Genomic DNA, 15527 nt, shown 5'->3' with positions numbered 1-15527 from the left:
GGGGGTAGGGCGCGGGAGTGGATCTGGGGGGGTGGGGGGTGCTCTTTCAGAGGACTGGTGAGGACTCGATGGGCCAAAAGGCCTCTTTCTGCACTGCTGGGATTTTATGAAGATGGAACTAACATTCTTGAAACCATAATTAATCCACATGTGGATTTACCACAATGCTCAGCTTCAAGTCTGCCAGGAAGGTGGGGCTAGAAGCTACAGTAACTGCTGATGGAAACACACAAGGATTGACCAGTGGGCAAATAATAAAACGTCAAACTAAACATTACTTGGAACATTGGCGATGGAGCAGAAAATAAATGCAATGCTGCTGTGATATTTAATAAGTACAATTTATTCTTGAGCAGTTTCCCATGATAGCGAAAGCTATATAGACTACAGAGTTACAGACTGAATACATTTTGACAAAACACTACAATTGAAATATCAATTTGTAAAAAGAACAGTCCGTTTTTAAGGGCTTGCCGAGGATTTGTTGCACATTTATCCCGCTTTAGCATCTGACTGTTGCAACACATTAAAATAATTCAAACTTTCTTGGGCAATATGAGCCAGAAGGTAAATTCTTACCACCCATTAAATCAGTGATGGGAAGGCTTCATATGATAGGCCGCTACCATCTTCAGTTCAGATATTTTCATAGTTTTAAAAATAAAAATTGGATTCCTTCACACCCCATTGAAATGGATTTCAGGAAAGGCAGTGGCAATGGTCAGATAATACTGCAGCTTTTTAGAAAGTATCGTGAACTATTTTGAATGTCGAAGGAAGTTTCTAAGGTGATAAAATGGGAGAGAGTCTGGTTGACTCCAAGGCAGTTACAATCCATCTGATGAATCACAAAACACCGGCTTCTTTCAAAAGTAAGCTTCAAACTCTTATTAAAAAATTCAAATTTTTAGTGTGCTGAGAACAGGGAATAAACAGCACAGAGATATACACAGCCAGCATAGTCCACAGATAGACAATAACAACATAAAATAAGAAAATATTAATATAGAAATGAGCAAATATACAATAAAAAGCCATGTTTTCGTCACAAAAAGTGTATTTGAAGCATGCCCCCACCCATGTTATCCCCACCTAACATCACTCTCGTATCTGGAGAATATCAGGGCCAAATTGAACTCAATATACCCAGCGAGACTGACCCCCTGGGCTTTGAAACCAGAGAGTGGCACCCTGGCCTATTCATACGCCAACCCTGCCGATCGCTAATTTGCCTTTATGAGGGTGTTCGGCTGAATCAGTCAGGACCTCATTCAGTGGCACAGATTAACTGCTACACCAGCTATTAAACACCGATTGCGATTTCCAGGCACAAGTGGGCAGCTCTGACCATTTGTGCGCGGGAAGAGGCCCAGAGGTCGGCTTGATGCTAGCAGAATGGAGGCACGGGCTCTGTTGTTCTGCTGGGTGGTAAAAATCGGTCACCCCTAGGCCTTATAGAATAACACTTCACCACCAATTTAGTAAACAATGAGTCTAAGAACAACAGGATTTTATTTTAAGACCAAGGGGTTGGGGGGGTGCTCGCGATTCAGTACCCTTATTCCCATTGATGGAAATCAGCCCGATATCAAAGGGGCTGTCAATTCATGGCCACCTGTTCTCGGCCTAGTAGTAAAAGCTAACATGACACCCAGCTGAAGGATGGATATTGAGCTCTTCACTGCACTGTTTGTTTCCTGGGTTGGATGGACTGGATCACACATTGCCAGAAATGGCTGCTGCCATTCCATGGAGATGGCCTTCCGAATGACAGCGAATCTCACCATTCACAGGCATACACACTAGCACCTACCATGCTTGTGGAGTTACCGACATGGTTCAGTCAACTGCAACCCTGCTCATTAAAGTAGTGGGAGGAACAGGTTGCGATGAGAACACACTGGGTTATTGGCACTGAAGGACTGATGTTCTCAGCCTGGGAGAACAGGATCTCACTTCATGTGACGAACACTGGTCAAGTGTAACTTATTTAACATTATAAATTTCTGGAACTGGAAAAATGAGCAGAAGCAAAGGAATAACACTATCCTGACAGGATAGAGGCGAGACTGAAATGTGTTTTGTTACCTGCTTCACTTAATCACAGTCTGGATGCTGACTCGCAGATTTCCACCTACTTTAGCTGCAGAATAAAGAGCTCAACATTGGCACTGGCGGGGAAATCTCAGTTTTGAAATGACAGGACTTGCTGTTTCAAAAAGTATTTTGCAATGTGTGCAGGAACTATTCAGGACACAAGAGGAGGAGGGGAGGAGCAGAGATTAGTGGGCAGAGTGTGTACATTGGTTTCTAAATGGGCAGCTTGAAGCATAGAAAACAATCTTTTATACAACTTCATTCGTTCAGAAGGTGCTTCGAGTCAACTCCTAAAATAGACACCCGCCTCTTTGTGAACCTGCTAATAGACCCAGCATTTTCCCGCTATACTTAAATGGCCAGAAAACATGACCGTGTCATCCAATCCTAGTTTTAGGATTAATAACGGATGGGAAATGAGGACTTTCATGTAACAAACTATTGGCACTACTTTAGAAATGACTACATTAGTATTATACTATCCAGAACAGTTAAGACCTTCCCAATAAAATGTAGAGGGAAGGAAAGAGGAGCTGAATTCTCCCACAAGAAAGATCAGACACATCTCTGCAGTGGAATGAGGAGCTCACTTGTCAGGTAACCTTAGCTCAATGTAGCTGAGCAACCACTGTAAGTGTGGGGCTGCAATTTCCAGGTTACAGTCCATGAGTAACTGCTCTCCACTATGCAAACTGCTTGAACCATGGCACAGACATTAGGAAACACTGGGCATGATTGATAGGATCCAGCGACCAGCATTTCAATAATAAAACATTAGGAATTCAATCATTTTCAAGCACAAGTCCCGTAGATCACGGCATACAAGACAAATCCCCATTTTCTCAGCACCAAAATCCATGCTTAGGCCTACAGTTGGCGTATATATTGACCCCCCCCCCCCCCAAACTATTTTCTGCTAAGAAAGTGCTGTACTCACATCAGGAGTTAGCCTCAATTTTTCACCTCAGAAAAACCCGAGAGGTAAGCAACGTGCAACGGGAATTCACCTGGCCTGCACCTTGAGCAGAGGAGATGCCGAATCTGTCGCTCAGCACGGAGAATGCAGGTGGGAGCTCTCGCCCAGGTAAGCTGGGAATAATTTTAGACTGGTTGCCAGCGAGTGAAGTGTGCGCTTAAGGGAGACTGTACTGGGTCCTCTGCTATATGTGCAGGGATCAGTGCTGGGTCCTCTGCTATTTGTGAATTTTATCAATGACTCGGAGGAGGGGGCTGATGGGTGGGTCAGTAAATTTGCTGATGACACCAAGATTGGTGGAGTAGTGGATGAGGTGGAGGGCTGTTGTAGGCTGCAAAGAGACATTGATAGGATGCAGAGCGAGGCCAAAAAATGGCAGATGGAGTTTAACCCTGATAAGTGCGAGGTGATTCATTTGGCTAGAAAAAATTTGAATGCAGATTGCAGGGTCAACGGCAGGGTTCTGAGGAATGTGGAGGAACAGAGAGATCTTGGGGTTCATGTCCACAGATCTCTGAAGGTTGCCACTCAAGTGGATAGAGCCGTGAAGAAGGCCTACAGTGCGTTAGCGTTTATTAACAGGGGGCTTGAGTTTTAGAGCCGCGGGGTTATGCTGCAACTGTACATGACCCTGGTGAGGCCACATTTGGAGTATTGTGTGCAGTTCTGGTCACCTCACTATAGGAGGGATGTGGAAGCATTGGAAAGGGTGCAAAGGAGATTTACCAGGATGCTGCCTGGTTTGCAGGATAGGTCTTATGAGGAAAGGTTGAGGGAGCTAGGGCTTTTCTCTTTGGAGCGGAGGAGGATGAGAGGCGACTTAATAGAGATTTATAAGATGATGAGGGGGATAGATAGAGTGGACGTTCAGAGACTATTTCCTCGAGTGGATGTAGCTGTTACAAGGGGGCATAACTATAAGATTCAGGGTGAGAGATATAGGAGGGATATCCGAAGTAGGTTCTTTACTCAGAGAGTGGTTAGGGTGTGGAATGGACTGCCTGCTGTGATAGTGGAGTCGGACACTTTAGGAACTTTCAAGCGGTTATTGGATAGGCACATGGAGCACACCAGAGTGACAGGGAGTGGGATAGCTTGATCTTGGTTTCGGACAATGCTTGGCACAACATCGAGGGCTGAAGGGCCTGTTCTGTGCTGTACTGTTCTATGTTTTACTCACCTTTGAAGTCGGCGCATGGGTCCTCCGGTAAGGAGAATGAAGTACGAAGTTGGTTTCAAGCTTAAAAAGGCATTTCTAACTTGTCAAGTAACCATGTTTGCGTCGAGGGAATCTGGTTGAGGACTCTGGGTCTGTACTCGCTGGAGTTTATAAGGATGAGGTGGGGGGGGATCTCATTGAAAGTTACAGAATACGGAGAGGCCTGAATAGAGTGAACGTGGAGAGGATGTTTCCTCCTGATAGAGGTCTACAAGATTATGAGTGGCATGGACAGAGTGGATAGTCAGATGCTCTTCCCTAGGGTAAGAGAGTCAAGTACTAGGGGACATGTATAGATTTAAAGTGCATGGGGAAAAGTTGAGAACAGATGTGCAAGGCAAGTTTTTGTTTTTATACAGAGGGTGGTAAATATATGGAACGCGCTGCCTGGGGAGGTGGTGGGAGCAGGTACGATAGCGACATTTAAGGGGCATCTAGACAAATATATGAATAGGGTGGAAATGGAAGGATGCGGACTCCGTAAATGCAGACGGTTTTAGATTAGGCAGGTACCATGGTCGGCGCAGGATTGGAGGGCTGAAGGGCCTGTTCCTGTGCTGTATTGTTCTTTGTTGGAGAAACTAGAACCAGAGGCCACAGCCTCAGACTAAAGGGACAATCCTTTAAAACAGAGATGAGGAGGAATTTCTTCAGCCAGAGGGTGGTGAATCTGTGGACGTCTTTGCCGCAGACGGCTGTGGAGGCCAAATCATTGAGTGTCTTTAAGACACAGATAGATAGGATCTTGATTAATAAGGGGATCAGGGGTTATGGGGAGAAGTCAGGAGAATGGGGATGAGAAAATTATCAGCCATGATTGAATGGCGGAGCAGACTCAATGGGCCTAATTCTGCTCCTATGTCTTGTGGTGTTCGTGGAAAAACTGACGCAAGAAGGGGAGGAGGAGGAATGCGCCCTGAAGAAGATTTCCGAGCGACTGCCAGTTGAGGAGCTGCTTTGTGGAACGCAAACATCTAGTTATGGCGGCAGATGATCAAGATCGCTCAGAGACTACCGAGAGACAGCGATGCCAAAGTGACCACTTCGTCAGACAGCGGCAATACCACGAGTAGCTCATTGAAACATCAGCAACACTGATGGAACACCGGTGAATTTCGATATGCCCAGCAACCGAGCTGTGTTCAAAAAGAGCTTGAGTGAAAACCACAGGGCATGAGAAAGGCATGATTCATGGTGTTATTAGCCCGAATGGTCAATGGGACAAATTAAAGCCTGTGCTCATTTTCACCATGCTGAAGATCAAATTCCCTACATGGGGTTTGTGTGTGGTCATGTCAACAGTTAGCGGGATGGGGATGAAGTGACGTTATGGATTAACATGTGGGATATGCATCCCGGTAACCTACGTCAAGAACGCACCTTATTGGTGTGGGTCATGTTCCGATCTCATGGTGCTGATGAGATCGAGATGAACCTGCAAAGAAATAGCGGCCACACTGCTGTTATCCCAGGGGTTCGAACATCCGTAGTTTAACCTTTGGGTCCGTGTTCACCAAGCCATTCAAGGATCCCGTCCACGCTGAATGGAAGGTGGATTGAGGAAAATCCTTCGCAAGGGGGGAAAGGTATGTTCTGCCCCAATCGATGTTTTCTCCTCAAATCGTGGGATGGTACTAGTGCACAGAGTATCATCAGATCATTCCAAAAACAAAATGCCAAACTTCCAGTTCAACGGATGGAGAGGACGATGATTTGTTGTGGAGATGATTCTGAAAGTAAAAGTGTCAATTCTGATCCAGAGTGGGATTGCTACAATGATGCCATTGCCAAGACTCAGAATTAATTAGATGCTGCGATAATGAATTTGATGGTTTTTAACTGTTTTGATTGTGGTTAAAGACACCTCACATAATTAATTCATTCAATAAAATGTGTCACATTGATTTAACTTTATTATTCCTGTTATGTTTTTATTCCACAATTGAAACTGGTGACCACCTACACTAGCAATTCACATTTTACAGTCCGCCTACAGGTCAGCTCCAGTCTTTGGAAAGAGTTTTTTGATGCTTCAAGGGTCGATTTATACGCCGTGATCTACAGTAATCCAGAAAGCTGTCACAATGGTCAGCAAGTATTTCCCTAACCTATGAAATTAAGTATTTTAAAAAACATGTGTGCACATATGCTTCTGTCTCTGCGCCTGGGTGTGTGTGTACATGTGTGTATATGTGTCTGCGCCTGGAGGTGTGTGCGTATATGTGTCTGTGCCTGGGTGTGTGTGTGCGTATATGTGTCTGCGCCTGTGTGTGTGTGTGCGTATGCGTATATGTGTCTGTGCCTGGGGGTGTGTGTGTATATGTGTCTGCGCCTGGGGGTGTGTGTGTATATGTGTCTGCGCCTGGGTGTGTGCGCGCGTATATGTGTCTGCGCCTGGGGGTGTGTGTGCTTATATGTGCCTGCACCTGGGGGTGTGTGTGTACATGTGTCTGCGTCTGGGTGTGTGCGTATATGTGCCTGCACCTGGGGGTGTGTGTGTACATGTGTCTGCGTCTGGGTGTGTGCGTATATGTGCCTGCACCTGGGGGTGTGTGTGTACATGTGTCTGCGTCTGGGTGTGTGCGTATATGTGTCTGCACCTGGGGGTGTTTGCGTATATGTGTCTGCACCTGGGGGTGTGTGCGTATATGTGTCTGCACCTGGGGGTGTGTGCGTATATGTGTCTGCACCTGGGGGTGTGTAGTATATGTGTCTGCGCCTGGGGGTGTGTGTGTATATGTGTCTGCGCCTGGGGGTGTGTGTGTACATGTGTCTGCGTCTGGGTGTGTGCGTATATGTGTCTGCACCTGGGGGTGTTTGCGTATATGTGTCTGCACCTGGGTGTGTGTGCGTATATGTGTCTGCACCTGGGGGTGTGTAGTATATGTGTCTGCGCCTGGGGGTGTGTGCGTATATGTGTCTGCGCCTGGGGGTGTGTGCGTATATGTGTCTGCGCCTGGGGGTGTGTGCGTATATGTGTCTGCGCCTGGGGGGGGTGTGCGTATATGTGTCTGTGCCTGGGGGTGTGTGCGTATACATGTCTGCGCCTGGGGGTGTGTGTGTACATATGTCTGCGTCTGGGGGTGTGCGTATATGTGTCTGCACCTGGGGGTGTTTGCGTATATGTGTCTGCACCTGGGGGTGTTTGCGTATATGTGTCTGCGCCTGAGGTTGTGTGTGTATATGTGTCTGCGCCTGGGGGTGTGTCTGTGTATATGTGTCTGCGCCTGGGGGTGTGTGTGTATATATGTCTGCGCCTGGGGGTGTGTGCGTCTACATGTCTGCGCCTGGGGGTGTGTGTGTATATGTGTCTGCGCCTGAGGTTGTGTGTGTATATGTGTCTGCGCCTGGGGGTGTGTGTGTATATGTGTCTGCGCCTGGGGGTGTGTGCGTCTACATGTCTGCGCCTGGGGGTGTGTGCGTATACATGTCTGTGCCTGGGTGTGTGTGTGTGTGTGTGTATATATGTGTCTGCACCTGGGGTTGTGTGCGCATATGTGTCTGCGCCTGGGAGTGTGTGCGTATATGTGTCTGCGTCTGGGGTGTGTGTGTGTATATGTGTCTGCGCATGGGGGTGTGCGCGTATATGTGTCTGCACCTGGGGGTGTGTGCGTATGTGTCTGCACCTGGGTGTGTGTGTGTATATGTGTCTGTGCCTGGGGGGGATGTGCGTCTCTGCATCTGAGGGTTGTGGGCATACCCATGTCTGGAGTTGTGTACCTGTGAATTGGAGGGGCAGGATGTGTACCTGTGAATTGGAGGGGGTGTGTGTGCCTGTGAATTGGAGGGCAGGATGTGTACCTGTGAATTGGAGGGTGTGTGTGTGCCTGTGAATTGGAGGGCAGGATGTGTACCTGTGAATTGGAGGGGGTGTGTGCACCTGTGAATTGGAGGGGGTGTGTGTGCCTGTGAATTGGAGGGCAGGGTGTGTGCCTGTGAATTGGAGGGGGTGTGTGTGCCTGTGAATTGGAGGGCAGGATGTGTACCTGTGAATTGGAGGGGGTGTGTGCACCTGTGAATTGGAGGGGGTGTGTGTGCCTGTGAATTGGAGGGCAGGATGTGTGCCTGTGAATTGGAGGGGGTGTGTGTGCCTGTGAATTGGAGGGCAGGATGTGTGCCTGTGAATTGGAGGGGGTGTGTGTGCCTGTGAATTGGAGGGGGTGTGTGTGCCTGTGAATTGGAGGGCAGGATGTGTGCCTGTGAATTGGAGGGTGTGTGTGTGCCTGTGTCTGGAGGGGGTATGAATGTGTCTGTGTCCGATGGGGGTGTGTGAATGCATGGGTCCGGTGGGGTGGGGGGGTGTCTGTGTCCGGTGGGGGAGGGGGGGTATCTGCAGCTGGAGGTTTGTGTGTGTGTCTGTGGCTGGAGGGTGTGTGTGTGTGTGTGTGCCCGTGTCCGGTTGGGGGCTGGTGTCTGTGTCTGGTGGGGGGAGGGGGGGTATCTGCAGGTGGAGGTTTGTGTGTGTGTGTCTGGGGGAGAAGAGTTGGTTGTGTTTCAAAGACTTTCAACACAATAACAATCCTGTCACTCTGCTAATAATCCCTTTCGTGGGATTTACAAAACAATCCCATTACAAGATTAAAAATGTCAATTTTGTTTCAGAAACAAAATCACAAGAAAGAAACATTCTTTAAACGCAAACCTTTTCTGGATGAAACAGGCAGGCTAAATCCTGCAATCTGCCCAATCTCACAGAGTTGAGCAATTGTATATTTGGACTGTGCAAAGATTTTGCTATTGCGGGAGTGGTGCAGTGGGGGACGGATGGGGCAACGTGACCAACTGCCTTGCAGTGGCTAAACTATCGCCATTTTGACAAAATCTCAGGATCCCTTGTTATAAACTCGTGCTTTCAGCCACTATTTATGGGGGAGTAAAAAACCCAAATCTTTGCGCAAATTTTACATGTTACTTGCAATATAAAAGCTGAATTTGATATGATCTTTTCTTCAGAGTTCTCGCAACAAATTTATTGGCGAGTCTACTTTCTTGATCGTGGATAACGATGCCTTGGGAGCCCTCCGTCCAGATACGAATCAAGTGAAATGGTGTCTGGATCAGAACCCTGACAGGGTCATCATTCAATATCAACACAATTGACCTTGCCCTTCCTTTGGAAAAAGCAAAGCCCTCCACAGTTACTATCACTAATCTAACCAGCCACAAAACAACCAACCCTTAACAACCGACACAATATTCAGGACACAAAGAATCACTGCAACATCAGGGAGCCTTGATGCTTTCGCCATTGTTTGAAATCCCACTGCTTTTAGGGAGGTCGACTGCAAAACAACATAGGAGGGGAGATTTTCCCTGGGTCTGCCCTCTCAGCCAGCTTACTGACTGTCCAGAGCTTGTGTCCAGGTGAAGACCAGGAAAATCTCCCCCCCCCCCCCCAGGCAGCCTTTGGTTAAGTCCCAACAGTATCATTTTCAACATTAAGGACTGCTCCAGCACCAGGAGAAACAAAATCTTAAAAAAAAACAAATGAACAGACACCACGAAGAAACAATGGGGCCGCCAGAGGATCTCACTAGCACAGGGAGACAGGGCGAAACTCGCCCTGTTGAAATTACTTGATCTAAAATTACGCACAAATATGTTCCTCCAATCAATATCAAAGGAAGCCAAGCTCTTTCTCAAAGTCAGATTAGAAAAGGCTCGGGAACAGGACTGAAATATAAATTCTTTCCAGCCAGAAAGGGGAGGCGGGGGTTGACACAAACAGATGCAATGTGCTGCCCTGGGCTGACTTGTACATCTACCTGTCCTGGGTCAATGCCCAGCCCCCCTCTCCCCCCTCTTTCTCCCCCCCCCCCCCCCCCCCCCCCCCCCCCCCCACCTCTCCAATCTCTCACTGATTTTGCAACCTGCTAAATGAAAATGGAAGACAACCTCTTGAGATACGGTGTCCCGCATCCTCTAAACGTGGAATTCCTAACCTCTGGCTCCGCCATACTCCCAAGCTGACAATATTACCACATCGATACAATGGATCAGGGTGAAGGGTAGAAATACTGAGCATGTAAACTGCTGATTGTAAAGCAAGAACAAAATTTTTAAAAAACTCCACAGCCAGCTATTGTCTTCTCAACATCAAATGACATCCCCCCCCCCCCCCCACAAATCCCGAAATTGGCACAATGAGATAATTCACAATTGACACAATATGGAAAATAGCAGAAGTCAACAATGCATTGAACAAAGAATAGGGACAAGCGCACTCAAATTAATGATGACAGTTTGGTATATTTGCAATGGAACCTAGTTAGTTTCAAAAGATGTCAGATGCTTATTAAATCGAGTGTGGATGGTGAGTATGCATTGGCAATAGTAGCTTAGTATTATACAATGAGTTCTACATTGGTCTGTGTAGCATTGTCACTTTCCATTGTACATACTATCTCTTACAATACTGACATCAGAATCACCTCCACTAATGATCAGAATTGCCGTTTCATTTAGCCACATTCAACTTGCGAAGAAGAAAATCTCAGCATTTCCGCCCCAACTGTTCCTCACACTCGTACGCCATATTCATTCGAAATAAGAATGCTGCATCTGGCTCCAGATGGTTCACCTCACTGTGACGGTGGCACTGCTGCTGACGGGGTTGCCAGCACCTCTGACTGCATCGTGGCACCTTGCTCTGCAAAATAAACCAACATCTTTTAAAGGGGTGGGATGGAGGCGGCAGAGTGGATTTTCACCCACGGCCTTCTCCGGCTCCTCAAGTGGAGACCTGGGAGCCAAAGGGAAGAGGTCAGGAATGGGTGCCTCACAGCAACACTGACCACCAAAATAACAAGCTGATTTCCCAGTGGATGTAAAATCCACAGCGGAAAAATCATTGCTCACATTCACTGCTCTATGAATACTGACATGGTCAAAGGTAGTTTGGCAGAAACACTTTTTTTCCCTCTTATTTTTAAAATTTAGTGCACCCAATTATTTTTTCCCAATTAAGGGACAATTTGGCATGGTCAATCCACCTACCCTGCACATCTTTGTGCTGTGGGGGTGAGACCCACACAGGCATGGGGAGAACGTGCAAACTCCACACGGAGTGACCCGGGGCCGGGATCGAACCTGGGTCCTCGGCGCGGTGAGGCAGCTGTGCGAGACCAGCACGATAGCACCGTGGCTTCACCGCTCCAGAGTTGCAGGTTCTATTCCCGGCTTGGGTCACTATCTGTGCAGAGTCTGCACGTTCTCCCCGTGTCTGCGTGGGTTTCCTCCGGGTGCTCCGGTTTCCTCCCACAAGTCCCGAAAGACGTGTTGTTAGGTGAATTGGACATTCTGAATTCTCCCTCTGTGACCCGAACAGGCGCCGGAATGTGGCGACTAGGGGCTTTTCACAGTAACTTCAATAATGTGTTAATGTAAGCCTACTTGTGACAATAAAGACGATAATAAAGATTATTATAACCACTGCGTCACCGTACCGCCCCTTGTGATGCAGAAACACATGGCCTGGTGTGAATGAGTGGACACCTCTGGTGGGTTCCACACAGCTCACAGCATCTGGCTTGCCGTTCACACTGTTACCTGCCCATTACACATTATTCAAGTTAAAACAAATGCAAGAATAAGATTTTGGAAATGGAGAGCAGTACAACAATTAGAATCTACAACAGATTAATAATCGCCTTTCTAAATTAGGGATGACCAGTTCTCCGTCGAAAAGCCCTTCATCCTACTTCAGGTTACCCTTCAGGCCAAAGTCTTTTCAAGGTTTCTGCTTTCAATTTAAAAGGAGAAGTCAGCAGGCTGATTAGATGAGTTTTTTTGCCTTTCCTCCTCCCTCACATCTCCTCACACCGATCTGATTTTGCAACTTCCCATGATTCCCCAGCACCGGAATGAAGCCCCCGACAAAATCAATTCTTCCATGCGATTCTCGCTCTGCTCTCCAGATTAACAACAACCTGGATTTAGATAGCACTTCTAAAGCACCTCACAGCAGAGAGAGAGAGAGACGGACGAGATGACCCAGAAGTAATGGTGTGGGAACAAGATTCTCTGGCTATGATTTGACAGATTAGATTGCAGCCAGGGGAGAGGAGCCCCGCCCAGCTCAACCACAACGGAGAGGGTTAGAGGAGGATGGTGTGATCAAATCATACAGACACGTTCAGGACAGGGAGATCCCTAAACGATCACACCCTCGGATCATGCCTATTCCTTCCACACTGTCCCCATCAAACACTCCCAGGACAGGTACAGCACGGGGTTAGATACAGAGTAAAGCTCCCTCTACACTGTCCCCATCAAACACTCCCAGGACAGGTACAGCACGGGGTTAGATACAGAGTAAAGCTCCCTCTACACTGTCCCCATCAAATACTCCCAGGACAGGTACAGCACGGGGTTAGATACAGAGTAAAGCTCCCTCTACACTGTCCCCATCAAACACTCCCAGGAGAGGGACAGCACGGGGTTAGATACAGAGTAAAGCTCCCTCCACACTGTCCCCATCAAACACTCCCAGGACAGGTACAGCACGGGGTTAGATACAGAGTAAAGCTCCCTCTACACTGTCCCCATCAAACACTCCCAGGACAGGTACAGCACGGGGTTAGGTACAGAGTAAAGCTCCCTCTACACTGTCCCCATCAAACACTCCCAGGACAGGTACAGCACGGGGTTACATACAGAGTTAAGCTCCCCCTACACTGTTCCCATCAAACACTCCCAGGACAGGTACAGCACGGGGTTACATACAGAGTAAAGCTCCCTCTACACTGTCCCCAGCAAACACTCCCAGGACAGGTACAGCACGGGGTTAGATACAGAGTAAGGCTCCCTCTACACTGTCCCCATCAAACACTCCCAGGACAGGTACAGCACGGGGTTAGATACAGAGTAAAGCTCCCTCTACACTGTCCCCATCAAACACTCCCAGGACAGGTACAGTACGGGGTTAGATACAGAGTAAAGCTCCCTCTACACTGTCCCCATCAAACACTCCCAGGACAGGTACAGCACGGGGTTAGATACAGAGTAAAGCTCCCTCTACACTGTCCCCATCAAACACTCCCAGGACAGGTACAGTACGGGGTTAGATACAGAGTAAAGCTCCCTCTACACTGTCCCCATCAAACACTCCCAGGACAGGTACAGCACGGGGTTAGATACAGAGTAAAGCTCCCTCTACACTGTCCCCATCAAACATTCCCAGGACAGGGACAGCACAGGGTTAGATACAGAGAAAAGCTCCCTCTACACTGTCCCCATCAAACACTCCCAGGACAGGTACAGCACGGGGTTAGATACAGAGTAAAGCTCCCTCTCCACTGTCCCCATCAAACACTCCCAGGACAGGTACAGCACGGGGTTAGATACAGAGTAAAGCTCCCTCTACACTGTCCCCATCAAACACTCCCAGGACAGGTACAGCACGGGGTTAGATACAGAGTAAAGCTCCCTCTACACTGTCCCGATCAAACAGAGTCCCAGAGTGTGAAAGAACCCACTGTACCCAGTCCCAGAGTGTGAAAGGACAGTGTGATAACCCACTGTACCCAGTCCCAGAGTGTGAAAGGGCAGTGTGATAACCCACTGTACCCAGTCCCAGAGTGTGAAAGGACAGTGTGATAACCCACTGTACACAGTCCCAGAGTGTGAAAGGACAGTGTGATAACCCACTGTAACATCCAGTCCCAGAGTGTGAAAGGACAGTGTGATAACCCACTGTACCCAGTCCCAGAGTGCGATAACCCACTGTACCCAAACCCAGAGTGTGAAAGGACAGTGTGATAACCCACTGTACCACCCAGTCCCAGAGTGTGAAAGGACAGTGTGATAAGCCACTGTACCCAGTCCCAGAGTGTGAAAGGACAGTGTGATAACCCACTGTACCCAGTCCCAGAGTGTGAAAGGACAGTGTGATAACCCACTGTACCCAGTCCCAGAGTGTGAAAGGACTGTGTGATAACCCACTGTACCCAGTCCCAGAGTGTGAAAGGACAGTGTGATAAGCCACTGTACCCAGTCCCAGAGTGTGAAAGGACAGTGTGATAACCCACTGTACCACCCAGTCCCAGAGTGTGAAAGGACAGTGTGATAACCCACTGTACCCAGTCCCAGAGTGTGAAAGGACAGTGTGATAACCCACTGTACCCAGTCCCAGAGTGTGAAAGGTCAGTGTGATCACCCACTGTACCCAGTCCCAGTGTGAAAGGACAGTGTGATAACCCACTGTACCCAGTCCCAGAGTGCGATAACCCACTGTACCCAAACCCAGAGTGTGAAAGGACAGTGTGATAACCCACTGTACCACCCAGTCCCAGAGTGTGAAAGGACAGTGTGATAAGCCACTGTACCCAGTCCCAGAGTGTGAAAGGACAGTGTGATAACCCACTGTACCCAGTCCCAGAGTGTGAAAGGACAGTGTGATACCCCACTGTACCCAGTCCCAGAGTGTGAAAGGACAGTGTGATAACCCACTGTACCCAGTCCCAGAGTGTGAAAGGACAGTGTGATAACCCACTGTACCCAGTCCCAGAGTGTGAAAGGTCAGTGTGATAACCCACTGTACCCAGTCCCAGAGTGTGAACGGGCAGTGTGATAACCCACTGTACCCAGTCCCAGAGTGTGAAAGGACAGTGTGATACCCCACTGTACCCAGTCCCAGAGTGTGAAAGGGCAGTGTGATAACCCACTGTACCCAGTCCCAGAGTGTGAAAGGACAGTGTGATAACTCACTGTACCCAGTCCCAGAGTGTGAAAGGGCAGTGTGATAACCCACTGTACCCAGTCCCAGAGTGTGAAAGGACAGTGTGACAACCCACTGTACACAGTCCCAGAGTGTGAAAGGACAGTGTGATAACCAACTGTAACATCCAGTCCCAGAGTGTGAAAGGACAGTGTGATAACCCACTGTACCCAGTCCCAGAGTGCGATAACCCACTGTACCCAAACCCAGAGTGTGAAAGGACAGTGTGATAACCCACTGTACCACCCAGTCCCAGAGTGTGAAAGGACAGTGTGATAAGCCACTGTACCCAGTCCCAGAGTGTGAAAGGACAGTGTGATAACCCACTGTACCCAGTCCCAGAGTGTGAAAGGTCAGTGTGATAACCCACTGTACCCAGTCCCAGTGTGAAAGGACAGTGTGATAACCCACTGTACCCAGTCCCAGAGTGTGAAAGGACAGTGTGATAATCCACTGTACCCAGTCCCAGAGTGTGAAAGGACAGTGTGATAACCCACTGTACCCAGTCCCAGAGTGTG

The 15527-nt window shown here is 48.3% G+C and overlaps 1 protein-coding gene across 4 annotated transcripts in view; it reads right to left on the bottom strand.

Annotated features, from left to right (window-relative positions):
- Window positions 1–10134: 10134 nt before the first annotated feature.
- Window positions 10135–15527, bottom strand: part of LOC119958193 (SWI/SNF complex subunit SMARCC2-like) — a 79270-nt gene continuing 73877 nt past the window's right edge. For all 4 annotated transcript variants that reach the window (XM_038786561.1, XM_038786565.1, XM_038786563.1 and 1 more), the window contains exon 18: window positions 10135–10941. In XM_038786561.1, the coding sequence (XP_038642489.1) occupies window positions 10874–10941 (68 nt within the window). In that variant the 3' untranslated portion in view covers window positions 10135–10873. The remainder of the gene's footprint in view (window positions 10942–15527) is intronic.

Source organism: Scyliorhinus canicula, chromosome 28, assembly GCF_902713615.1.
Source record: "Scyliorhinus canicula chromosome 28, sScyCan1.1, whole genome shotgun sequence".
In the NCBI taxonomy this organism is placed as follows: Eukaryota; Metazoa; Chordata; class Chondrichthyes; order Carcharhiniformes; family Scyliorhinidae; genus Scyliorhinus; species Scyliorhinus canicula.
Note: the sequence above shows the minus strand (reverse complement) of the source record. Positions and strands in the feature narration are given on the sequence as shown.